This window comes from Primulina eburnea, chromosome 3 (genome assembly GCF_022965805.1).
Source record: "Primulina eburnea isolate SZY01 chromosome 3, ASM2296580v1, whole genome shotgun sequence".
NCBI classification, from domain to species: Eukaryota; Viridiplantae; Streptophyta; class Magnoliopsida; order Lamiales; family Gesneriaceae; genus Primulina; species Primulina eburnea.
The window spans coordinates 20,199,208-20,226,211 of NC_133103.1; the positions used below are offsets into that span (position 1 = coordinate 20,199,208).

General features: G+C 36.3%; 1 protein-coding gene and 1 non-coding gene across 2 annotated transcripts; one reads left to right on the forward strand and one right to left on the reverse strand.

The window, feature by feature from the left end:
- The first annotated feature begins 13,858 nt into the window (after positions 1-13,858).
- LOC140828760 (small nucleolar RNA R71) lies at positions 13,859-13,964 on the forward strand. The gene has a single exon (XR_012117326.1). It is a non-coding gene; the product is annotated as a small nucleolar RNA R71 (small nucleolar RNA).
- A 10,645-nt stretch (positions 13,965-24,609) lies between these two features.
- LOC140828400 (BRI1 kinase inhibitor 1-like) lies at positions 24,610-25,813 on the reverse strand. Its single transcript, XM_073191378.1, has one exon. It carries the CDS (start codon positions 25,643-25,645, stop codon positions 24,731-24,733), a length of 915 nt encoding a protein of 304 aa, XP_073047479.1. The 5' UTR covers positions 25,646-25,813; the 3' UTR covers positions 24,610-24,730.
- Between the last annotated feature and the right edge of the window lie 1,191 nt (positions 25,814-27,004).

Here is a 27,004-nt window from a genome sequence, read left to right on the forward strand (position 1 = left end):
ATGTATTACAAGTAATCGACTGTTCTATTGACGATTCAGAAAAAGTCATTCAATCGGTCTCAAAGCAGCTTATTTGATCTATTCGACCGCTCGAGCTTACAAGTATGTGGTATAAGACCACTCCATCATTCACTCTATTGGAGCATATTTGAAAACGATCGGGTAATATATCTTCAAATTCAAGTCATACATCTTACAAGGATCCCACCTACTTTATCAGAAAATTTGGTGGACTGATCATGTACTACAAACAAGACATCAGAAGATCTTAATGTTTTCGTACAAAGACACAGCCGAGAGACAGTTACTTTTTGCTATCAACTACTGTTTCTTTCTGCATTAGGAAATTACCAAATTGATCATTTATTGAAGTGTACTATGAGTCAAAAAAGGATGATGGCAGGAGTGCTTTTGCATTAATGAGCTACGATCGAACGTTGAATGTGAAAATGCAAAGAACACTATAAATTGATGATGGCAAGAAAAGCTTCTTACAAAAAAAAAACGATTTGACATACATTCAAAGCCATTTTTCAGAGTCTAAAATTTATATGCACCCTTTACACTTATATCAACTACTGCTCAACAGCTCTCGCTTCAAGGAACATCCATTAGATAATCAAGGATCAACTAGGTCTTATGTCAACTACTCAACCGTTTCTGTCAAGACCGTTTGAGGAGTTGCTCAATAGTTTGAATATAAGAAATCATTATTTCTATATAATTTTTTTGTATTGGTTGTGAAACTTTCTGTCTAAACAATTGATAATACTTAACTAGGAGTTTCAACTTAGGCAGTTGATAAGTTATAAGGTGAAACAGATTGTTACAAAGAGTTGTAAAACCAGAATCTTCTAGGAAAATCCTTCTTATGTAAAAGAAGGGGAGAAGTAGAAGCTTGAGTCTCCGAACATACATAAAAATGATTGTGTCATTTCAATTATTGCATTTATTTATTTTAATTTTTACTTATATTTGAGTATAAATGTGAGGATTGGGGCCGAAGAGGGTGGGGGGTAATCACCGGTACCATGAGGTTGCATAGACAATGAACGGATCCTGGCAGGCTTTTAGACGAAGAGAACATGAATGAACCGATCTTAAATCGGAAGGAGATGGACTCCAAAACTGTTCAGGTATGAGACTGTGCAGTTGAGGAGGACTTAAAAATTTGGTATGTACTACTCATATCATGAAGGTGTATCTTCTTTTCGGCAGCTCATCACATAAAAACTTAAAGTTAAATGTGCTGACTTGGGGAAATTAAACGATGGGTGACCCCCTGGGAAGTTTCCCGAGGTGCGTGTGAGTAAAGATATAAGGACGTTGAAAAGACTCGTCTTGGTATAGTGGAGACAGTCGTTGAATCTGGGGCGTTACAATAAAATTATCATAAAACCCTTGGAAAAATTTTTCGTACTATTTGTAGTCCGACCGTATTTAATAGTTGTGAAAACCAGGTCTTTTGTAACTAATCCTATCAAGATTGTTTGTATTATTTGTCAGTGTTTAAGAGAAAATTTTAAAATTTTTATTACCCCTCTTCTAATCACATCATCGATCCTGAAACTACCTTAGATTTAAAATCCGCGTTAACTTACATGAAGAAAACATGCAAAAAGATAGGACATTACCTTGATCGATAAGGTCAAGATCGCAAGGACATCAACCGATTGAGGTAAACTATGTGTAGAAAGATTCAGATAAATAATGAACAATAAAATAAAAACCAATGTCTAGATAAAATATGAACATTAAACTACAAATCGATGAGTTCAAAGGATGATTATCAGATTGGGAGGGAGAAGTTTAACTCATAATTTATCATCAAAATCTCTAGAATCCGTAGCATCTGTTGGACGAACAATTAATTGTAAAATTTCAATAAAAGTGGATTGGAAGAGACTGCTTGACGTGTGGTTTGAAAATTTTAAATTAGACAGTTGCATTCACATAAGAATACGAGGAGTTAAAATGGAGAAGATTATATATGAGCAAGATCTAAAGAGAGGATGGAGTAAGTTTCCATCTTACCTGTTAAGATTGGAACTTGGACCTAACTCAACCCCAAAAGCTAGCTCAAGGGGGGAGGATTGTCCAAGCCAATATATGCCACTCAAAGGTTAATTATCTAACCGATGTGGGACATTTAACACACCCCTCTCACGCCCAGGAATGAGCATCTGGAGCGTGGAGTTTACAAATGACCCAATTATGGGCAGAACGGGTGGCTAATTATAGGCAGTCCAACACATAACGGTGAAACCCGGGCTCTGATACCATGTTAAGATTGGAACTTGGACCTAACTCAACCTCAAAAGCTAGCTCAAGGGGGGAGGATTGTCCAAGCCAATATATGCCACTCAAAGTTTAATTATCTAACCGATGTGGGACATTTAACATTACCATAACACGTTGTGAAGGTAATTTCGAAATAGGAAAAATGATCAAATATATATTTATGTGTGTGTTGGGTTGAGAAACTTCATGATGGAAAGATGTGATTTCTCAAAATATTTTTTAAGACATATCGTAAATTGCTTCAGATGTTTCTTCATTCTTTAATCTTGCCTTCCAATATTTAAACAATTCCAACGTTCAAATCTCCTTCGACGTTCAAATGTACTTTTGGCTGACACAAAAGCAATGTGTCTTTTGTATTTTTTCCTTCATAATACGCCACATTAATGATTTTTGGCATCTGTACAGATATGAAAACTCACGCTCTAATAAAATTGTTTAAAGAAAGAGAAAATCATGTATGTATCTTTGTCTTGGTAGAAAACAGTATTCGAACACTTTGAGTCCTCGAATATTGTGCATGCTGGTAGGCGTATAAAATCACTTGATTCACAAGCATACCAATTAAAGACCAATATGCATCTAGAATACTCTTAAACAGTCTAGCTTGAGTCGTGGAAGCAACATGAGGTATAATAAGATTATCAAGCCTAACTTTAGAATTGTTAGCTAGAAGAATATGAAGTCCAACCAAAGTCTTGAAGAATAGGCGATGCAGCTTGAGTCCATGTCATCCAACTCGAAACATGTAAATACATTTAAATAGCAGCTATATCTTGAAACAAATTGATGTTGTTGATAAGTGTAATTTGACACTATATATTATGTGTTTAAACTTATATTGATGTGAGTTTTAATGGAGACTTACATGTTCGGTACTTTTTTTTTCTGTCGCGTATGAATTTAGAAAATATACAATTTAAGGTACAAAAAGGGTGGAAGAGAAAAAATATGGAAATAGAAGTGAATGAAGGACAAAATTTGCAGCTAAGGCGCCCCAACCTTTATTTCTGGGCACCCAAATTTAGTGAGATATAAGATTTTATTTGCGGTCCGGTGCCTAAGCGCTTACTTCTGGACACCTCAGTGCTCGTGTGTCAAAAATGCAAGCGCCTTAGGACTGAAGATGCACAAAAAAGATGAAGTTTGGTTTTAATTAGGCGCTTCAGAGCTTGACGACGTAAGAAACAAAGAAACTCTGGACTCTATGGTTTAAAGGACCAACCCTATCAGATCTTGGGGGATTTTTACTTTTAGAAGTTAAAATAGAGAGGCAAGGGAGAACATCGAAGAGCTAGAGATATTGGTATGAAGACAGAGAAGGTGACATCTGGGGACAGAGAAACATCTTCTATGTCAAAAATATTTATGCTTTAGGCTTTAATATTTGTACTTTAGGCTTTAAACGTCTTCTATGTCAAAAAAATTTCATGAACCTAATACAATTTTTGACAATTTATAGTTGTACTTTAGGCTTAAATATTTTTATATTAATAAATTTCAAGAAGTTATTAAAAATCTATTGAAAATTTGAATACCTCTAGAATTTTATAGAATTTTAAAAAGTCAATGTTGAATACCTCTAAACTTTTATAGAGTTTTAAAAAGTCAATGTTGAATACCACTTGACTTTTTAAAACTCTATGAAACTTTATTTTGAATACCACTAGGCTTCTATAGAGTATGCAAAAGTCTTAATTGAATACATCTAGACTTTTAAAATCTACAAAAATCATTAAAAGTCAATGATTCTCCTACATTGAATACACCCCCCTTCATCTGAGAACGTTCCTAGAGATTGCGAACACGATAAAAATAAATGATGTTTCTAAAGATATTGTGTTTGTTTATGTTTTTCTCTCAGAGATCATGGAGAAAATTGTCTCCAATTAATAACACTAGGCATCATAACCATGTGGATATACATTGTTAAGGAACCTGAAGGAGTTTATGTGGTAGATCTTATCATGTCACTCTCGACTCAATTGTTTGTATATACTACACAAGTAGCAGCATGGAACAAAAGAAGTCAATAGACCTCTAGATCAACTGTAGTACTTATCTAGGAAGAGCCCAGCAAGGTGCAAGCTCAATATGTCAATAATAGGAACTTTTGAGGCTATCAAAGTAACCATTTTCCTAATAATTATCACTTCAGTTTGCATAAATATGAAAAAAATTCATATTCCAACAACAAAAATGTGTTGAATCTTTTTCAGGGTCCGGTATTCAAAGGAGTGATGGTAGATCATCTTGGGAAGATTTAGTAAGTAATTTTGTGTGTGAATCATAAAAAAAATGTAAGAAGATTGAGTCTATGCTAGATGATATGGAGACACATGCCATGAATGAAATCTATTGAGATTCAAATAGCCCAACTTGAAATTGTGATAAAGGACCAACAAAGAGGTAAGTTCCATAGTAATACTTAAGTGAATCCCAATGAGTACTTCAAGTCTATTAATTTGAGAAGTGGGAAGGAAGTTTGAATTGTGGATCCAATTGTCTAAGATGATAAAGAGAAAAAAGTGGAAGAAGTGGTAGTTGAGGGTGACAAGCCGAAGGAAGAAGAGAGTAGAGAGGCCGAATTTTTTCCTGAAAAGCAACCATTACCCAAGACAACTCTTCTGTACCCTCAATGATTTAAGAAAAAAGTTATTGATGATCAATTTGCAAAGTTCCTTGATATTTTTAAGAAGATTCACATCAACATCTTTTTTGCCGATGTTTTGGAGCAAATATCTAATTATACCAAAATCATGAATGATGTGATGTAAATAAAAAAAGAAGTCGCGAGAGTTAAAAACAATAAATTAACTGAGGAGTTCAGCGCAAATCTTCAAAATAAACTAATTAAGAAGTTAAAAGATCCATAAAGTTTCACTATTCCTTGTTTTATTGGTGGTTATCATGTTAATAAAATACTTTGCGATTTAGGAGCAAATATTAATGTTATGTCTTTATCTATTTACAGGGACTTAGATCTTGGATAAGTAAAGCCTTCCACCATCACATTGCAACTGGCAGATAAGTCCCTCTAATATCCTAGTAGAATTGGCGAGGACATGCTCATAAAAGTGGAAATATTTATCTTATCTGCTGACTTCACATGGAGGAAGATCAAGATGTCCCATTGATTTTCGAAAAATTTTATTGGCCACTGTAAAGGCTTGATTGATGTGCACATAGGATATCTAACTTTAAGAGTTGGTGGTGAAGCAGTGCTGTTCCATATTTACAAGGCCGTCGGATGGACTATTTAAGTACTTGTCACAACATTGATTTTATTGATTCTTTCATTAATAACTTTGGTGTAGAAAGAGTCTTGGAAGACTCATAAGATAGGTGATCGAGCAAAACTTGCACTGTGGAATCCTTAATAAAAATATGGTTTTGTATGCTCAAAAATTAAACGCAAGTGCACGATGTCATGTAATAGTATAATATACGCGAGTACAAATATCTGTTCCACTGAAGACTGTATTTGACAATTATTATTTCTAGTTATCAAATCTTTAGCAACGAAAATTTGATTGATTGATTATTACTCTTATGCTCAAATAAAAATGCAAATAAAAAGATTCAGGAATTAAATGATGAGTTATAATATCTAGAATAGTTGATTAAAATTCAATGAGAAATGAATTTTTGGGAATTTCAGTTCACCTACCTCCTTAATTTATCAATTTGTTCGGTAGTGATTTACGCTTCCGATAGGATTTCTTATTCAATTGAACACACTCTCTCGAGCTGTGCCAAACTAATTCTACTAACTGAAGTAATTAAATGTCTTTAATTATTTATCAAGAGTGAATCGCTTATCGATCTATGAGATCCCCTAGTTTTCGTCCGAATGAACTATGATTTCGGCGCGTATCCAATTTCATATGTTTATATAAATTGTAGATCCACGAATTATACTACTCGTTCCTACCACAAGCTATTCTCTCGAACTCACTCGCAATATAAAAACGTTGTTAAAGTTAGCTACGCTCTAATAACACAATGCAAAACAGTAGCACATTCAAGAATAAAGCAACAATCGAAATATAAATTAACTAAATCAAAGTTTGGGGTATGATCCCTTAAATCCCAACAAATATTTAAAGTTTAGCTACTCGAATTCATAGTAAAAATAAACAAAACATTGTTTAACTGATAAAAACTAAATTAGAAATACTAGATTTGACGAAAAACGCAAAGACGATGCCCGGAAATCTTCCTATCTTCAATCCAAGCACGAAATCCTCCCCAAGGCTTGTGGTGGCTGCTCCATAATGTCTCTATTTTTCGTGCCTAAGGTTCCTCCTTCAACCTTCCACCTTCCAAGTTGAATAATAGATAAAATCGGAAACTTTCCTTGTTGAGTTGCACTGGGGCGGTCAAGTTTCACCACCCCAGCGCGCAGTCTTCTTCCCTGCTGTTGTTCTTCGCAACCTCTCGCACTGGGGAGGTCAAACTTTACCGCCCTAGAGCGAGGTATTATGTCCTGTTTGACGGCTAATCTGCCTCTTGCGCTGGGGAGGTCATGTTTCACCGCCCTAGCGCGAGGTGTTATGTCCTCAACTCCATCTTTGGTTAACTTTTCTTCATTTTTCCGTCGTTTTGCTGCACATTAAAATAACTTGGTGAGCAGTGATCATATGCAATAAAGTAAGATGAAATAGACAAAATGCAGACTCCATACAACCCAAAATGATGCAAACTACGACTCACACATTGCATTAGAAACTCGTAAATATGACTTCTATCAGCCCCCTTATACTAACCTTTTGCTTGCCCTCAAGCAAAATAGGTTACAGACCACAACCAAAACGTGAACCAAAACACAAAGTGAAAGTACTAAAAACAACTAGACTGATGGCGAAACAGTAAACTGACATCTCATGCCTCAGCGCGTTTTTGAACAACATCCAATTGGTCAACTTACAGCATGTATTAACACCCCTTTTTTGAAACAACTTACAGTATTTTGATTTGACTCGAAAATGTGCTCGTGTGTGTGTGTTGTGGGTTTCACCAGCTTGTGCTTCAGATAGTGTCATTCGCGAATCATGCAACTCACCAAATCAACAATTCAACACAAGTGTCTCTATCCTGGGTTCTGTTTCTATTCATGACCAACCAGTACACACAAAGAAGCGGAATTTCATAGCTGTCCAACAAGAATTATGGAGTCAATATCCATAAATGTTTCGACCGGTCCAAAAAGATGGGGAGTATACTGATCATTTTCATTATGCACTTGTCAGAATTTTTAGCCGACATTCCTCAACGCCTTACAACTCCATCTTTTTAGCATCGGGATATGATTTCATCCCTTTTTCGCTCCCCCACACCGTACATCCATTTTTTCTGTTTTTTTTTTCAAGTACATAATTTTTTCATGTATACTTCCTGGGCTTTGAATAGAGGGTATATTTATTTCTCTGGCCAAAGGGTGATTTTTGATGTTCGATGGACGATTGGGACGAAGATTATTCCAGAGGGAGTAAAGTTTCTGCTCGAGTGTATGCCACGGGTTAGTCACGAATGTCAACAGAAATTCATTCAAGTTCTACTCGCATCTCATGTTTTTCTAGTTTCGTCACCATTTTTTAAACTCAAATGTCATTTACATTATGCCAAAACCCACTATGTGTGCGAAATAAAAATTTACCATGCGTCGGGGGATTCATAATGCGTGACAAGACTAAGCAACATGCAGTTCATCTAACCTAAAATTATCGTTGGTATTCACTTGTTTTCACCATCAGCTGACACATATGCAAGACACAAACTAGATGACCCCTCTTACTAAGAGAGTACTATGTCCCCATGACACAAAGAGGAACTAAAACAAACTGAAACAAATAAATGAACATACGAATGCAGAACATGGGCACAAATGGAAAATAAATGACGGAAAGAAACAACAAGAAGAACCAAAAATAGATTGCAATAGAAAATAAAATAAAATAAAATAAAATAATGGGAAGCAGTTAACTCCCCTGATCACATCTCATCGTTCTCGTCCTCGGGCGGCACCGCGCCAAGCTCTGGATCGTCGGCCTGGGGATAAGCATAGTGGAAAGGGAATGGAGGCGGGTATGTCGGTGGTTGTAGGTAAGCGGTGGTGTCAAGGCCCAGCGATGCCATCCCGCATACCAGAGACTCCATCGATGTAATGTGTGCACTGTTGACAGTGTTGTACTGATCTTGATGGACCGAAAATGCACACAACTCATCAACCTTATCAATAATGGACCGTCGGGGGGCTGTGGGGGTAGTGGTGGGTGGTTGGCGGCTGCCCCCTCCTCGGGTACCTCTAGGAAGTCGATGGCACGCTTGCCTCTCTTTTTCTTCATCCACAAGTCGTCAATGGGCTTCATTGGTTGTAACCATTCTTCCTCCACATTAACAGCTACCCTGGCTCGCACACACAGCTCGGTAATAATGGTATGAAAGAATAGGGCGATGCTCGAGCTGTGTATGGACTGCTGTACATGAGAAAAGATCAGTCAGCCTACATTAATTGGAATGCTCTCCAGCAGTGCGTAGATCAAGATGGCGCGGTCTTTATGAACGTCACTGGTATGTGACACCGGCGTCAAACGTTTTGAGAGAAATGCATACCACATCGCATGCCTAAACAACAAATATTTTTCCAGAAAACAACTCAGAGTCTTGCACCTAGCCCTCGGGTAATATATGGTTTGCATGATGAATTCAAAATTCAGATTGGCGATTAACGCCTCTAAGTCAGACTCATCTACCACAGGTGTACCCAACAATTTCTTAGTGTGGTGGAGTCGAATGAGACTAACTTACCCCGTACCATAGCCGCTCCATCAGACCGCTCGGCGGCGTTGGCGTAAAATTCACATACAAGAGAAATCACCGCGGCCTTAGGTGGTGCACAAAAAATTCCCATCCCCGTTCCTCAATAGCATTCAACAAATCTAATGATCTGGAGGATAAATCAAACCCCGGCTCCGGAATGGGGCGCCTATTAATTTTAGCATGCTCATATCTATTTTGGGCTTCCTCATTGACAAATTTACCTCGAGTACCAGACGAGGAGGAAAAAAAGCGTGTGTTACTTTAGATTTCTTCGGAGCCATGTATGAATGTGGGTGTGGAGAGATACCAAGGCAAATCCACGTACCTCTTGCAGAAATTGACAGAAGAACGGAGTCACCGGCGGCTTGAGTATTGTGGGAGTGTAGGAACTCAAGTGCCTGCAAATTGAGAGGGGAAGATTGAAGGTGAGAGTCGATTTTTGCAGAGGGAAATATGATGGGAGGAGTGATTTGTTTGTGTGCAGAATGAGGGAAAGAAGAAAAGGGGGCGGGTCAATAACGCGGCGTGCTGGGGCGGTAAAGTTTGACCGCCCTAGCGCGCTGCGTTCTGGTGAAAATCAAAGGGGTCGCGCTGGGGAGGTAAATTTTTACCGCCTCTGTCCCCAACGTTCCAAGGTGTCACGCTGGGGCGGTAAAGTTTTACCGCCCTAGCGCGAATGCCTCGGGTTTTTGCAACTCCAAAATTTTTTATTTTTTTTTTGTAAAACAATAAGAAAAGAGACTAAAATTCGAATTAAATACAAGATAAAGAAAAGAGAGGTAGTATTCAATTTATAGTCGAGAGCTTGACTGTTGGTCAGTTTCAGTTCGGATTGTCTTGGAACCGGGTGATTCCAAGTTGTGGCTCAACTGTGCCATGTAGTGCTTTAGTCGCTGGGCATTGACTGTAAATGTCTCATCCTTTCCATCTTGAAATTCTACAGCTCCCGATGGGTAAACTTTAGAAATCACGAATGGACCAGACCATCGCGACTTCAATTTTCCGAGAAACAGTCCCAACCAGGAGTTGTAGAGTAGGACATTTTCCCCTTCTTTGAATTCCCTTTCGATGATTCGCCATGAGCCCTCTTTGTCTTTTCCTTGTATGACAGTGCGAGATCATATGCCAGATTCCGTAATTTCTCCAACTGATCCAATTGAAGCAGATGTCGTTCACCTGCATCAGGAAAGTTAAAGTTTAGTGCTTTTGTTGCCCAATATGCACGATGCTCTAACTCTACAGGTAGATAACATGCTTTGCCAAACAATAACCTATATGGTGTAGTGCCTATAGTTGTTTTGAAAGCAGTCCTATACGCCCAAAGAGCATCATCTAACCTCACTGACCAGTCTTTCCGACTAACACCTACCACTTTTTCCAAAATCTGTCTGATCTCTCGGTTCGATACTTCCACTTGACTAATAAGCTCTAGTCTAGACAAATGGTCTGCCACCACATTCTCAACACCTTTCTTATCTTTTATTTCTAATTCAAATTCTTGCAACAATAAAATCCACCTAAGCAGGCGTGGTTTTGCATCTTTTTTATCAAGTAAATATTTCAATGCAGAGTGATCTGTGTAAACAATGACTTTGGACAAAACAAGGTATGAATGAAATTTGTTTAGCGCAAATACTACTGGAAGTAATCCCTTTTCAGTTGTTGCATAATTAAATTGAACCTCATATAGGGTCTTACTTGCGTAGTAAATTGTATGATATACCTTGTTTTGTCGCTGGCCAAGCACCCCCCCCACCGCAGTATCATTGGCATAGCACATGATCTCGAAGGGTAGATCCCAATCTGGTGCCACCAAGACAGGAGCCGTCACCAAGCGCTCTTTTAAATCTTCGTATGTCTGCAGAAAATCAGAATTAAAATCAAAAGGCACATCTTTCATAAGTAAGGAAGATAAAGGTTTGGCAATTTTTGATAAAACGCGGATAAAAACCGACGTGGCCTAGAAAACTTCTAACTCCTTTTAAGGATGTCGGAGGCCGTAAGTTCTTGATAACTTCCACTTTTTCCTTATCTACCTCTATTCCATGCTGTGATATCTTGTGCCCCAACACTATTCCTTCTTGTACCATAAAATGGCATTTTTCCCAATTCAGTACCAAGTTCGTCTCCTCACATCTCATCAATACCACCTTAAAGTTCTGCAAACAGTCATCAAAAGAAGAGCCAAAAATCGAGAAGTCGTCCATATATATCTCAAGAAAAGTTTCTATCATGTCATGAAATATAGCGGTCATGCATCGCTGAAAAGTGGCAGGGGCATTACACAAACCGAAGGGCATCCGTCTAAAAGAAAAAGTGCCATAAGGACAAGTGAAAGTGGTTTTCTCTTGGTCCTCGGGCGCAATCATGATTTGATTGTACCCTGAATACCTATCCAAAAAATAATAAAACTCATTACCCGCTAACCTCTCAAGCATTTGATCAATGAAGGGCAGAGGAAAGTGTTCTTTATGGGTCACATCATTTAATTTTCTATAATCAATGCACAGACGCCATCCCGTAACTTTCCTAGTGGGTATTAATTCATTTTTTTTGATTATTGATGATAGTAATCTCACTTTGTTTCGGCTCATATTGAACAGGACTTACCCATGCACTATCAGATATAGGATAGATAATACATGCATCAAGGAGTTTGATAGTTTTTGCTTTTACTACCTCTTGCATCTTTGGATTCAATCTTCTCTGAGGTTGCACAACAGGTGAGTACTTTTATTCCATCAATATCTTGTGCATGCATACTGCTGGATTGATCCCTTTGATATCCGCCACTTTCCATGCAAATAGACTTTTGTGTGCTTTCAAGACTTCCAGCAGTTTGTCCTCCATCACGTCTGTCAAAGAAGAAGAAATAATCACAGGAAGTTTATTATTCTCACCTAGATAGACGTATTTCAGATGTGGAGGTAATGGCTCGAGCTCCAGAGTTGGTGGCTCCTCTAGGCTTGACTTCTGAGGGGTCAAGTCTCTTCGATCCCCCAAGTCCTCTAATCTCATCCTTCATGTCCTCTTCCATGGCTGGTTGACATTGAGGTATGCCACTATTTCGGCTTTCTCTGCATCCAATTCATATTCTCTCAATTCACTAGTAAGAGTGGCTTCCAAAGAATCCCTAAGAGCTTCCTGTGCATAGTTAGACACTAGAGCATCAAAAACATCAATTCTATAACAACTATCAGAATGCAGTGTGTGCTTAAGTGCATTAAAAATATCAAAAGTAATCTCTTCTTCTCCCACTCTCAATCTCAATTTCCCTTCTTTCATATCAATCAGGGCTTGCCAGTTGCAAGGAACGGTCTCCCCAAAATCAAAGACATCTCCATATCCTCCTCCATGTGGAATACCACAAAATCCGCGGGGAAAATAAATTTGTCCACTTTCACTAGCACATCCTCAATCACTCATCGTGGATACTTGACAGATCTGTCAGCTAGTTATAAAGACATCTTCGTTGGCTTAGTTTCTCCCAATCCAAGTTTCTTAAACACAGACAACAGCATAAGATTAATACTTGCACCAAGATCACACAAAGCTTTATGAAAAAAAACATCACTAGTCATTAAAGGAATAGTAAAACTCCATGGATCTTTTAGTTTCGGTGGGATTTTGTTTTGTACAAATGCAGAACAATTCTCAGTCAAGTTTATCATCATGTGATCCTACAACTCCTTTTATTAGCTAATATGTCTTTCAAAAATTTAGCATAACTAGGCATTTGCATCAAAGCATCGGCAAAAAGGATATTGATATGCAATTTTTTAAATACCTCAAGAAACTTACCGAATTGTGCATCAATTTTTGCTTTTTTCAATGCTGCAGGAAAAAGAGGAGGTATAACAATTTTAGATTGTGTAGTGGGTGCTGGTGTAGAGTGAGAAGACTTAACTTTGGATGTCTCAGTCTGTTCATCTGGTACTTGACTATTTTCTTTTGCTCTAGACTCTAAACTTTTCCCACTCTTCAACTTGATGGCCTTCACTTGCTCTTTTGGATTGGTCTCTGTGTTTCTTGGCAAGGTGCCCGGCTCTCTACTTTCTATCATCTTCGCTAACTGCCCAATCTGATTCTCTAGCCCTTTTATTGATGCATCTTGGTTTTGGAGTCTGGTTTCGGTAGATGAGATGAATTTAGACATCATCTTCTCCAAATTGGACTTTTCCTCTCTAGGAGGGTCAGATCTATACATCGGTTGTTTCCCATAAGGTTGTCCTCCTTGTGGTCTATTCTGACTGTTTTGACCACCCCATGAGAAGTTGGGATGTTGCCTCCATCCAGGATTATATGTGTTCGAATACAGATCATTCCTTGAATGGTTTGGACTCCCATTTGATTTACCGGTGCCTCGTTTTGCACATAGAAGGGATTGTCATCTTGACAGTCCTTCACAAAGTGTTAACCTCCACACTTATCACATAATATCTCTTGAAAACTCATAGTTGTTACACCCATATTCAAGCCATCCAATTTCCTTTTCAAAACATCAAGTTGTGCAGCAATAGCAGAAAGGTCAGTTACCTGGTGGACTCCAGCACTTCTCCGCTGGTTGTTACTTTCAGATTGAGGATGATAGCTGCTAGCAGCCATCTCCTCCAACAACTCATATCATTCCTCAGTAGTTTTTCTCAACAGGTTCCCACAAGAAGCAGTATCTATCATAGTACGATTAGGAGTAAGCAAGCCATAATAAAAGGTTTGAACGACTAGCCTAAGTGGCAGTTTGTGATGAGGACATTTTTGTAATAGATCTTTGAAGCACTCTCATGCCTCATATAAAGACTCCTCCTCGAATCGAGCAAATGTGGTGATGTCTGCCCGCAGCTTCATGGTCTTAGATGGAGGAAAGTATTTGATGAGAAACGCCTTCGTCATATCCTCCCATGTGGTGATCGAACCTACAAGCAAACAATTTAACCATGCTTTAGCTTTATCACGTAAAGAGAAAGGAAATAAACGCAATCTAACAGCATCATCAGAAACTCCATTAAATTTAAAAGTATCGCAAATTTCAAGAAAATATGTGATGTGCGTGTTTGGGTCATCTACTACAGATACTCCAAACTGGACTGTATTCTGAATCATCTGAATTATTGTTGGCTTGATTTCGAAGTGATTTTCCCGCACAATAGGCCTCACAATGCTGGGACGTGCACCATCCAAAGAAGGCCGGACATACTCTAGCATTGGTATGCGGCGTGGCATCTCAACATGTCTATCTTCATGGTGTTCCTCCTCATGCTCGTGCTCGTGCCTCTCCATCAGTTCCTTCAGTCTCTGCTGATGTCTTCTCTTGCGGAAAGTTCTTTCAATTTCAGGGTTAAACTGCTCAAGATCCACGTCAAGTGACTTTGGCATGCACCGAAAGAGATATCTGTAACAGAATATTGGGTGTTAATTTAATAAAAATTAAACAATGCTAAAGAAAATAACTAAAAATAAAATTGTGAATTAACAGTCTCCGGAAACGGCGCCAAAAACTTGATCGAGCAAAACTTGCACTGTTGAATCCTTAATAAAAATATGGTTTTGTATGCTCAAAAATTAATCGCAAGTGCACGATGTCAAGTAATAGTATAATGTACGCGAGTACGAGTATCGTTCCGCTGAAGACTGTATTTGACAATTATTTTTCTTTTAGCAACGAAAATTTGATTGATGATTATTACTACTATGCTCAAATAAACATGCAAATAAAAAGATTCAGGAATTAAATGATAAGATATAATATCTAGAATGGTTGATTAAAATTCAATGAGAAATGAATTTGTTGGGAATTTCAGTTCACCTACCCCTCCTTAATTTATCAATTCGTTCGATACTGATTTACGCTTCCGACAGGATTTACTATTCGATTGAACACACTCTCTCGAGCTATGTCAAACTAATTCTACTCAGTGAAGTATTAAATGTCTTTAATTATTTATCAATAGTGAATCGCTTATCGATCTATGAGATCCTCTAGTTTTCGTTCGAATGAACTATGACTTTCGGCGCGTATCCAATTTCATATGTCTATGTAAATTGTAGATCCACGAATTATACAACTCATTCCTTTCACAAGCTATTCTCTCGAACTCACTCGCAATATAAAAACGTTGTTAAAGTTAGCTACGCTCTAATAACACGATGCAAAACAGTAGCACATTCAAGAATAAAGAAATAATCGAAATATAAATTAAATAAATCAAAGTTTGGGGTAGGATCCCCATAAATCCCAACAAATATTTAAAGTTTAGCTACTCGAATTCATAGTAAAAATAAGCACAACAATGTTTAATGGATAAAAACTAAATTAGAAATACTAGATCTGACGAAAAACGCAAAGACGATGCCCAGAAATCTTCCTATCTTCAATCCAAGCACGAAATCCTCCCCAAGGTTTGTGGTGGCTGCTCAATAATGTCTCAATTTTTCGTGCCTAGGGTTCCTCCTTCAACCTTCCACCTTCCAAGTTGAATAATAAATAAAATCGGAAACTTTCCTTGTTGAGTCACGCTGGGGCGGTCAAGTTTCACCGCCCTAGCGCGCAGTCTTCTGCCCTGCTGGTGTTCTTCGCAACCTCTCGCGCTGGGGCGGTCAAACTTTACTGCCCTGTTTGTCGGCTACTCTGCCTCTCGCGCTGGGGCGGTCAAGTTTCACCGCCCTGGCGCAAGGATTTTTGTCCTCAACTCCATATTTGGTTAACTTTTCTCCATTTTTCCGTCGTTTTGCTGCACATTAAAATAACTTGGTGAGCGGTGATCATATGCAATAAATTAACATGAAATAGACAAAATGCAGACTCCATACAACCCAAAATGATGCAAACTACGACTCACACAATCCATTAAAAACACGTAAATATGACCTCTATCAATAAGTGTCTTGTTAACTCAACAATCCATGTGGATGATGATGATGATCGGGACCTTGGAGAGCAGTTTATATCTCTTAAAATTTTCCAAAAGAAAAAGGGTGTGGAGTTCAACAAGAAGACCTTGAGAATGCATCATAAGAGATACCACAAACTACTCCTGAATTAAAGGATTTTCCTAGTCGCTTGTGTTATGCATTCTTGGGTGAATTTGACAGATCCAATAATCATCTCTTCATATCTTAATTCTGATGAAAAATATAAATTATTATGATTTTTGAGAGAATTTAAATCTACGTTGGGATTATATGTGTCTGATATTAAGAGAATTAACCCTACTATTTGCAAGCATGAGATCTTAATCAAGTAGTCATATACTCCATATGTTGATCATCAAAGGATGTTAAACCCAGCTATGAAAGAATTAGTAAAAGGTGAGATGTTGAAATTATTGAATGTTTGTTTTATTTATGCAATTTTTTATGTAGATAAAAAATTCATAACCAACAAAGTGTCTGCTTATGTGTTGTTTTATTGCAGTGTCACATGCTCGTTTATATCTAAGAGTTTCACTAAGACCTTTTGGATTATACCTGAAGAACTTGTAGCCATTAGAGTAGCGACATCTACTAGCAAGGCTATTGAAATACATATAGTTCCTCGCGATTGTAAGATCAGTATTGTGACACCCTGACCCGTTTTAAAATAATAAAACTCGATAATGCGGAAGCTTTAAAAAAATAAACTTGAAGGAAAGTAAGTACTTTAAAAAATTTGGCAGAGTTTCCCCGTAAAAAAGAACTCACCACCTGCCTCAAGCAATAAAACCAATACATCATAAAAACTCCCACAACTAATACATAAAGATATACAAAATCAAAAGCATTGCATTTGATTACCAAAATAATTTAGTCAAGTTTAAACTCCCAAAATATCAAATGTTTTACAACAAAAGATATTCACCACTTCAACCATTTCAAAACAAAATAAATCCTTAACCATCCATAGACCAAATAAGCATTTCATCCTTCCTCCAAGCTTGGTACATTTCCTTCTTCCATCTTGACACCACGCCTTATCAATCTCGGTTACCTGCATCTGCATCTCATGAACATAACTGAAATGAGTTATAAAAACTCAGCAAGTAGACCTTTAAATAACATGTACATATACCATAGTGTAATGAAAGAATCCATACCATTTCTTAACCGTAATATGTCATCAGTCAATAAAATGTGTATATAACAATTATAAGATGGCATCTACAGAACAATTCATTTCTTTTCATTCGTATGGCATTGATAGGTCATCAGTCAATGGTGCACATGTACGTCTCAGTCAAAATCAGTCACAGTACATGTCATTATGTTGATCAACTTCAGTCAAGTGGGTTTAGAATTACCATAGGTAACACCACAATACCATAAAACCATCAAGTCATAAAAACATTCATTGAAATATTTTATCAAACACGTGGTGTGCGTGCTAAAGAATTAGCTCTTTTACTTTGCTCTTGTCAACAATTTCATTTTTTTTCAATATATCATTACATACAATATACAATGATTTAAAGGAGCTAACATCAATAGAAACCTCATTTATCATATATATATAGCACATGAGATGCATTTAAAGGAGAAGTCTACTTAAAACCCAATATACAAGTAGTTGCTTAGTTCTTGAGGGATTCCTCCAACACAATAATAATAATAATACCATCAATCATTATATTAACAACCTTACCTCAACATTCAAACCAAACAACCCAATATCTTTCCTTCAATCACTAACCCAAGGAAAATAGGCTTTCTTACCTTGTTCCTAGACTCTTGAGGAGAAGAACTTCTAATCTCCAAGCAAAGATTAAGGCTTCAATAAAAGATTAATGTCTTGGAAGAAATTGGATTGAAGGAGAAATGAGAACCCTAGCTCTAACCGATGGAGAGAAGAGAAGGAAAATGAGTAAAAAGATGATCTCATTTGATTTTATGCCTTCCCAAACTTCAAAACATGTTTTTTAACTTGCTGGGCGCTCGGGCGGTCACATATTACCGCCCTAGCGCGGACCATATTGTTAGAAACCCAAAAATCCAGAAGCAGTCGCGCTCTGGCAGTCAAATCTTACTGCTCGGGCGCGCTCTGTGCACAACTACTGTAAAGATGGCTTCCGAAACGCCTATTCCCTTCAGAATTACGAAAAGTGGTAAACATTAAAGTTGTAGCCCTATGTCTTGGCTTTCATCTGCAATTGGCTTCATGTCGTTTGAAGGTCTGAGTAAATAGTTATGCTCATTCTCTCAACACGTGTCATTGTAGGAACGACGATACGCACGACACACTTTGGGGCGCTTTTGGCTCGTCTTCCCTGATGATTTGAACAAAACTCAAAACACAAAAGTTATAGCCTTATATCTTATATTTCTAATGAAAGTAGCCTTACATCAATTGGATCAATATACAAAATATAATGCTAAAAACCACAACTACTGCCACAGTTTCATACCGTTACAGCACTTTCATTACCTATTTAACTCAAATTCAATCTTCTATTCTACCCATCAATTATCTATTTCATTCTATAACATTCATTACCATTCATATCATAATGTAAATCCATAAACCATCACAATAAAATTCCGTAATTCATAATAAAAGACATGAACGATCGGCTATTACAAATTTCAATTAGCACATATTCAAAGCTGAATTGATTCAGCTTAATATGGTGCATTTCGATGCCATTCAAGGAAAGATTGGTTAGTCAAGAAACATGCATTGGTGGATTTTAAGAGAAAGAACGTCAAACTTCACGCACCGAACCAAGAAAAAATAGTCTACCATGGCAAGGTCAAGGAACAAAAATCCCTCGTATTTGTTTCTCAGACGTAGAAAGACACAAAGTTTGGTTAAGAAATCTACCTAGCAATGGTAAATGAGGTAAAAGAAAGAGTCAAACTCAAAATAGAAGATATTCCATGTAAGGCCTGAAAATTTCTAAGAACAAACTAGACCGCATAATAATTATTTTATTATTTCATATAATTTATTTAGTGAATAAATTTTAAAAAAATGATTTTTATATTTTATTTGCGATATAGTTTTCAAAAAGTTGATTTTCGGACGAGAATACATGGACACGGTAAAAATTTAATTTATGGTTTTTATGAAGAATTTTTTCAGGAAGGATTGGTCCTTCATAATTTTTCCTTAAATAAATAAATAATGTAGTTGTCCACTTATGAGTTAAAATTTTGTAGCACTCTATTTATTATTTAAAAATATCTTTTAGTAAAATTTTGTAATTTATTTAGTATTGAAAATGCACAATTATATCACTTTTAATTGTGGGATGACAATTTTATGCAAAAAGTTGTATGAGACGGTCCCACAAGTCGTAATTTGTGAGAGACATATCTTATTTGGGTCATCCATGAAAAAGTATTACTTTTTATGCTAAGAGTATTACTTTTTATTGTGAATATCGGTAGGGTTGACCCATCTAACGGATAAAGATTCGTGAGATCATCTCAAAAGAGACCTACTCACACTTTTAAAATTTGAAATTTAAATAGAGTAAACCCTTCCCCTGAACCTTACTTCATGTCAAAGATAGAAAGAAAAAAGAGAGGGGTCGACTGCTAGGGCTTGAGAATGGCCGAATTTTTCTTCGTATTTGGCCAGGGACGGAGCCAGGATCTTGGTTCAGCGTAGGCAACCATATATTATAATTAATAAAGCAAAAAAGAGAGCAATAATTAATCGACAGCTAAAAATAATGTGTCATAAAGTTTGAACACAAGTTACGCACAACCAGTAACATTGATAATTGATGGGAAAACGTCAGAAAAATGAGGAACAACGACGTGTACAAAATCCGAAATCAAAACAAAATATGATATAAAATATACATTCGAAAAATAAGCATTAATTCATTATCGGTTGGAAAAAGCATAGAATTATAAAACAATTGAATGATCGACAAACATTGAGCGAAACAACGAACCTAAAATTTGGTAATATTTTAGATTTTTTAGAAATTATGAAAGATTAATCAGTAATTAAAATGAATTGGAATGCTTGTTACTCAAAGTATATGACGTTCGTGACTCGAAAAAAAAAACACATACAGAAGACTATATAGAGTGTATACTTAGATACTAATAACAAGTAAAAAATTGAGTCTAAAATTTGGATCTATAAATTATGAAAAGAAAATTGGATCAGTGTAGACAACTAAACATAATAATAGCATACACAAATTAAAATTTTAGACATAAATAAATATATATATATAGAAAAAAATTTGGCCCAGTGTAGGCAGCAGCCCACACTGGGCCTATGCTGGCTCCGCCCATGTATTTGGCAATCTTGTTCATGATCAAAATGTTTTCTCATCACCGTCGTCAATTTTGGATCACTCTTTTACAATGTAAATGCAAGTTTTAACTGTTCGTTTGACGAATCCATAAATTCATATTGCGTTTTTTTATTGACGCATAACCTATAGATGGGTTGATAAAAAATCTGCAATTTTCAAGGAACTTTGTCATAGTTTTTATTAAGTTTATGCTATATGCTTGTTGAATATGTAGTATGTACGTGTGTGGCTTATATATATATATATATATATATATATATATATATATATATATATATATATATATATGTAGATAACATGTTGGTGTGTTGTGTATATATATAACCTATGTGTGTGGGCATATTTATTTGGTGCAACATGTGAGTGCCAATGGTTGCTCTGGGCGTGAATGGGGTGCATGCATAGGGTTGCGCTAGGCGCAATTTGCACAAGGGAGGGGAACAAATCTCATGGCTAGGCATGCTAGCAGACAGGGAGGTCGGGGGCTCGAGTGATGTGCATAAGGAACATGCAGGTGTTGCATTGAGTGCAGTAGCGACTCGCTCGAGATCTCCTAGTCCGTCTTTCCATTGGGTATTGAAGAAGTTATGCTCAAACTACTAAAATTTGCTAGATATATGCTGATGCAGAATTTGCGATAATTATGTTGTATGTTTCAGGTTATGAACGACTGGTAAATGAATTTATTTGACATAACTTTGCGAAGAATAATTGTTGGATTTTGAGCTTTCTTGCATATTCAATGTACGGATATTGATTTGAGGCAGTATTGAATTAATTTTGAAATTTGTACAAAAACTGCTCTGTTTGGATAAATGATCTGAGTTCTTGACCTATGTATTTTCAGTTTCGGTTGAAGTATTGACTTGGGTTGGCTCATGATTATTTACTTCAAGTTTGTTAGTAGTGAATCGAGGTTTTTTTATTACTATATCATATTTTTAGTTCGTTTGGGCCGAAATCTTGGATGGAACTAAAATTTAGTTGATATTTTATTTTTGTTGATATTATAATAGACTTCAAGGATTCAAGACTTCTCAACCACATCTTTCGATCTCTTTTGGTAATATTTGAAAGGTAAATTACGGTCGGCAACATACATGGTAAAAGTATCAATTTTATTCTAAATTTTAAATTTATGGCTCGATGAATTACTTGTAATTTTTTAATTATGGTTGTCTTGAGATGAGCTTTTATGATATTGAGTTGATGATATGATTTTCATCATTGCATTGTATCTTGAGCCACTTTTCGATTCAGATTTGATATGGCGGAGGTCGTCTTGATTTGTTGGACGTATGGGGCTATAGATGAGTTGGCATAGTGTATGTGGAGGTCGTTGCTATGACCTGAACACTCTCTATAGGCGCACCATTGTCCTGTGATTGTAGAACAGAGCAACCACTTCGAGCGGGTGAGTCGGTGGATGTTGCTGGGGGATTTTCTTCCCTTGGGTACTCTATGATTAGATGATTCACTTGATCTTGAGATTTATTGTTAGCCCCATCTTCTGATCATGCATTGTATTATATTGCATCTTTATAGATTTCATATGAACTAGTTGTCATTTTAATTCTCATATGTTTTGATTGTATCATACTGGATTTATACTCACTGTCATGACGGATACCTTTTGTTTTCATGTGCTTGACGGTAGGTGAGGCGAGGCCTGGGTTTCCTAGAGTCCAGCTTCAGGCGAGGAGATGCGAGTTAGAGTGAGATTCTTGGGTCTTATGAGCTATTTGATTATATATACTTTAATTATTTTGACTCACTAGTTTATTTTGGCATGTTAAAACTTATATTTCAACATTTGGGACTTGTAAATTATTTTGTCGATGTTTATGTTGGTCTGTGACCTAGAGGTTATGTGTTTTGCTCAATCGTTTGTTTTGTTAGAACTGTCTTTGTCTCTTTGACTTTTGCTTGGGACATGTTTTTATATTTTTTGATGCTCCTATTTAAGAGGAGATGTTGCTTGTTTTATTTTAGAAAAGTTAAAATAAATTCTCTCATTTACAATTATTAGAAATAAATGTCAGACCTGGGGCCTGGTCCCACAGACGATGAGGAACAAGAGATGTTTTAGGGCTGGTGATGATCAATCTCAAAGTTTTGTTTTAGTTCAACTTTACTTCATATGTAATTCGCTTCCTCACATTTCACATTTTGTTTTCGTATTATTGTAAAGACAATGCTTATTTATATAAAAAAGAATGATTTTGTTGTATACTGTAGTTCTGTTATATTGTACTACGAGGCTTGTTATTTCAATGTAAAATTGTTAAGCAATGCGGATTTCATACGTTTCGGTCTCAGGACGTGACATTGAGCGTCATAGTATTTTCGTTGGGCATCCCCCGACGCCACTCACTCGACTATGTGGATCTTTCAGCACCATGTTTCAAATAAATTTTATAATATTTTATTGCTGGTAATCAATACATTTTTTTTGGTCCACCGTTTCCTCAACTAATATGCATATTTGGCATGATCTCACATCACCTAATTATGACATTTATTGGTCGTTTAAGTACATGTGCTTACCATCTTTAACATTAATGGTGAAAGAACACATGTTTTAAATTATTGTCATTAAATCCTTGAAGAAGGAAAAAAAAGCCATTTCATCATTTTTCGGGGCCGAAAGTACAAAACTACATCTCCATCCTTGGTTTACTAATATTGTACAGCTTTTATGTCCAAAGTATTATTTTTCATAATATTTATGGATAGAGTGAAAATTTAGTATAAACAAATTCTTTAAAATGAATATATCATATTTTGAATATAAAATTTATGTGATAGTACCATTTTTTTTAGTGGTATTATACATCTAATTAAGAGGACTCGTTAATATCACCTTCGAAGTACAATTTCGGCCATTTTAATTGCAAAAAAATGGGTCCGCTTTAAATTAATTCTTAATGGAAATTATATGAAATGGTCTCTATATATGTAGTTGAGACGAGGTTTATGAGCGGTCAATTTCACTACTTTTTCCAATTTTTTTATGGAGTAAAACTATATAATATATGGATATCAAGTGTTGCACGAAAGTGATGAATTTGTACATATATTTTTAAGGATGGATTCCATAATTTTAATAAAAGGAATTCATTTAGATTGAATAATTTATATTTTCGAAGAAATTACTGCATGCTACTGATTTTAAAGATAAGGAATGAAGCGCAAACGTCCATGGAAAATAGGGTTAAATAGAGACAAGTAAAAGTGGAATATGCAAAATACACCATAGATTCTCATCCCCTTCATTTTTCTCTCGACAGGGTTAAATAGGCTAAAAAAGACAAATAAAAGTGGAATATGTAAATACACCATAGATGCTCATCCCCTTCATTTTTCTCTTCACAAGTCAAGTTTCCTAACACTAATTTGTTATAAAATCTTGAAGTCAATATAATAACTAAAGCGAAAAATTACAATTTTAGTCATATAAGTCGGTCTGGTTTGAGTTTTAGTCATATAATTTGTTAAAGTATAATTTTCATCCAGTAAATAAGATTTTTTTTTTTGTTTTTGATCATTTTTTTATTTGCGCAAAAATATTAAATATATTATATATTGCTTATTTGACACTGATATTCTGTTATTTGGCTCATGTGACAAAAATAATGTTTATATTATACACATTAAAATATACATAAATAAAAATAACAAGAAATGACAAATTCTTTCCTCCCACTTTGAAGTCTTGGAGGGGGAGGGTTGTATTGCTTATTATTATTTTTATTTTAAAAAAGATGAATATTAATTTGAGTAATATGAGATTTATTATCTCTACATATGTCAAATGGAATGAATCGATGTCAAATAAACCATTTGATGCAATTAATGGTTTCGACAAAAAAAAAAAGAGTAAAAAAAATCCAAGTTTCTATATGAAAACCTAATTTTGACAAATTAGAAGACTAAAGCTCAAAACATATCAATCTGACTAAAATTACAATTTTTCCTAACTAAAGTGATTATCATAATTTTTTATGCATCTTACATTATCAACCTTTAATAGCTAGCTGCCTCAGTTGATAAATTACTATTTCATAATTCCTAATGTATTCACGCTGAACAAATTTCATGAAGATGGCTTAAACATGGTACTAATTTTTTCCTTTTAAAGTAAAAAAAGTATATCCTCAAAATTCATGAAATGAAAACTATGCAAATTTGAGTCCTTAAATTGCCAAAAACATATTGAAATTAATTTCTCTCCCAATGAATACATATAACGCCATATAATGTAATCCCAAACTTCCTCTATTTATTTGAACATATCATATATATTTTATTATACACAAAAGTGAAATCTCGTAAGGTAATAGAACCAAATCTATAACTTATGGAGTCTTGATTTTATCTTCTGTTGCGATGGATTTCTTGCAATGAGCAATGGCGGATTGGATTGCAGCCTGCACCTCCTCCATTGTGCTATCGCTGGTGGTAGGAGTGAGCGTTCCACTTGCCACCAGAAGGCCACTATTTCTAGGAGACGTCCTAATGGAAGCTGGCGCGGAAAATTCTCCTCTCTTCCCTCTTATTTCCTTCTTGTTTCGTACCCGTAAATTCCCCGAAAACGAATAGGCCTGCCGATGAAGTTGGGGGTTCATCCTCCTGTTTCTGAAGGAAAGAAGAGGCTTGATCAATCTCATATACTTTTTCACAGCGTCGCTTATATCGATTTTAGGCTTCCTTTTCTGTTCTTTTTCTTGATGACCACCCTTTATGTCTCTTGTTTCACACCCTTTTCTCCATTTTGGAATCCACGAAAAGGATCTTGATTTCGCTGTCTCCTTTTCTTGCTGAACAGTGCCGTTGCTGTTTCTGTTGCTGCTGCTGCAACTTTCTTGATCAAAAGTGGGATGAGTATGACCAATGTTGATGAGTCCTTGATCGATGGTTCTGGAGTTTGTGATTTTCTCATCTTGAAAATCCTTTATCGGAAGAGTGAAACTGTCAAACGAATCGGCGGAGAAGCGGGGTGAGGCGGGAAGATTGGACAAGAGGTGCAGCGGGAGCAAGTGTCCATGGAAGAAAATCTCATCTGCTGGAGTCAAGTCAATAGCAAATGAAGGGTGGGATTTGTTTTTCTCGGCGTTTTCCGATTGCGGATGCAGAGAGATTGTGAAGGTGAATTCGTGTGCAGGAGAAGCTGAATTTGAAGGCGGCGATGTTGGATTCAGTGTCGCAATTATTTGGCCTTCATTTTGTTTACCTTCTTCCTCGTTTCTAGCCACCTCTTGCTGTATTTCCATGGCAGCTGCGAATCGATGATTAAGAGGCTAAAGACGGTGTGGAATGGGGATTTTTTCGCTGTTTTGTATGGTTATAATTTCAAAATTTATCGGAAAGATAAGGATAATTAGAAGGGATTGGAATCTTTGTTGTGGGGGGGCCTCTTCTGAGTCTATGTTCAAACAGTTTTGTGCATGCTGTGGATTGCGGATCGGTAATTTATTTATGAACCTATCATTTTTTTTTGTCTTTGATCACGTAAGATTCCGTAATGACTTCCTTTCTGTGTGATTGGGTAAATATTCGGACTAAGGCTGAAACGTCTATTATTAAAAATATTGCTAAAATCTTTTTTTTTAAGGCTGAAACATCTATTACTAAAAATATTGCTAAAATCTAATCTCGAAATACACATTTACGTTTCAAAATTATAATTCTATAGACATGCATGCAATATCTACCTTCAATCACATGATTTAAAAATAATAGGTATTCAACTACTGGGAAAAGTATTGTAATTTAAAGGCTCAAATAAACGACATACAAGTCCAGTCAAGCCATAAGCATCTAAATAATAAAGTGTAAGAAAATATCTATGACCTCTCCTATCTCATAAACATGATGTGCGGAAAAGTATAGTCCTCGGGTTAGCGTGCGCACGTCCAGCCCCGCCTCCTCAGTCTTCGGCGCCTCCAATCTCCTCATTAATATGTTCACCTACATCATTTACGCCTATTGAGTCTGAAGACTCAACACACCACAATCGTTATAACAAGTACATATACATAACATGCAACAGTGAAAAGTACTGTACTTAAAATAAATTTCATGATCTTAAAAGCGTGAAAATAAACCTAAACGTGTTCATATCGCATTATATCAACATATACGTGATCAATTTTCTTTAATTGAATTTCGTTCATTGGTTGTGACTTTCGTATCATCGTATTAGTCGATGGATCTATCTACGTATACAGCGGTATCCGACGGCGGAGACATCACCAACAGTATTATCCATCCACTGAGCATTGGTCTTACATGTCATCGTATCATTGTATTTAGTCACAACCAACTCTCTTCCTTCAAAACAGGTCATCATATTCATCACTTATAAAACCATGCATATACGTAAATTTCTCTTATTCAAGCATCCAACGTAATTTTCATCTTACCATAAAAAGGTCATGTTCATGATAGCATATGCATAAAAACGTTTGATTTTGTGATCAGGGCGCTACCAGGAATGTTAACTCGACACGATCATTTTTCCTCTAGAATCCTTAATTGTTCATTTTACTCTGGACCTCAAAATTTCGGCTCGAGGCCCACAAAACTCCTCAAAGAATATTTATAATCATTTCTTAGACATAAACTCTATC

Excerpts from the sequence above, each read along its gene's own strand:
- LOC140828400 (XM_073191378.1), bottom strand. The coding sequence starts at position 25,645 with ATGGAAATACAGCAAGAGGTGGCTAGAAACGAGGAAGAAGGTAAACAA.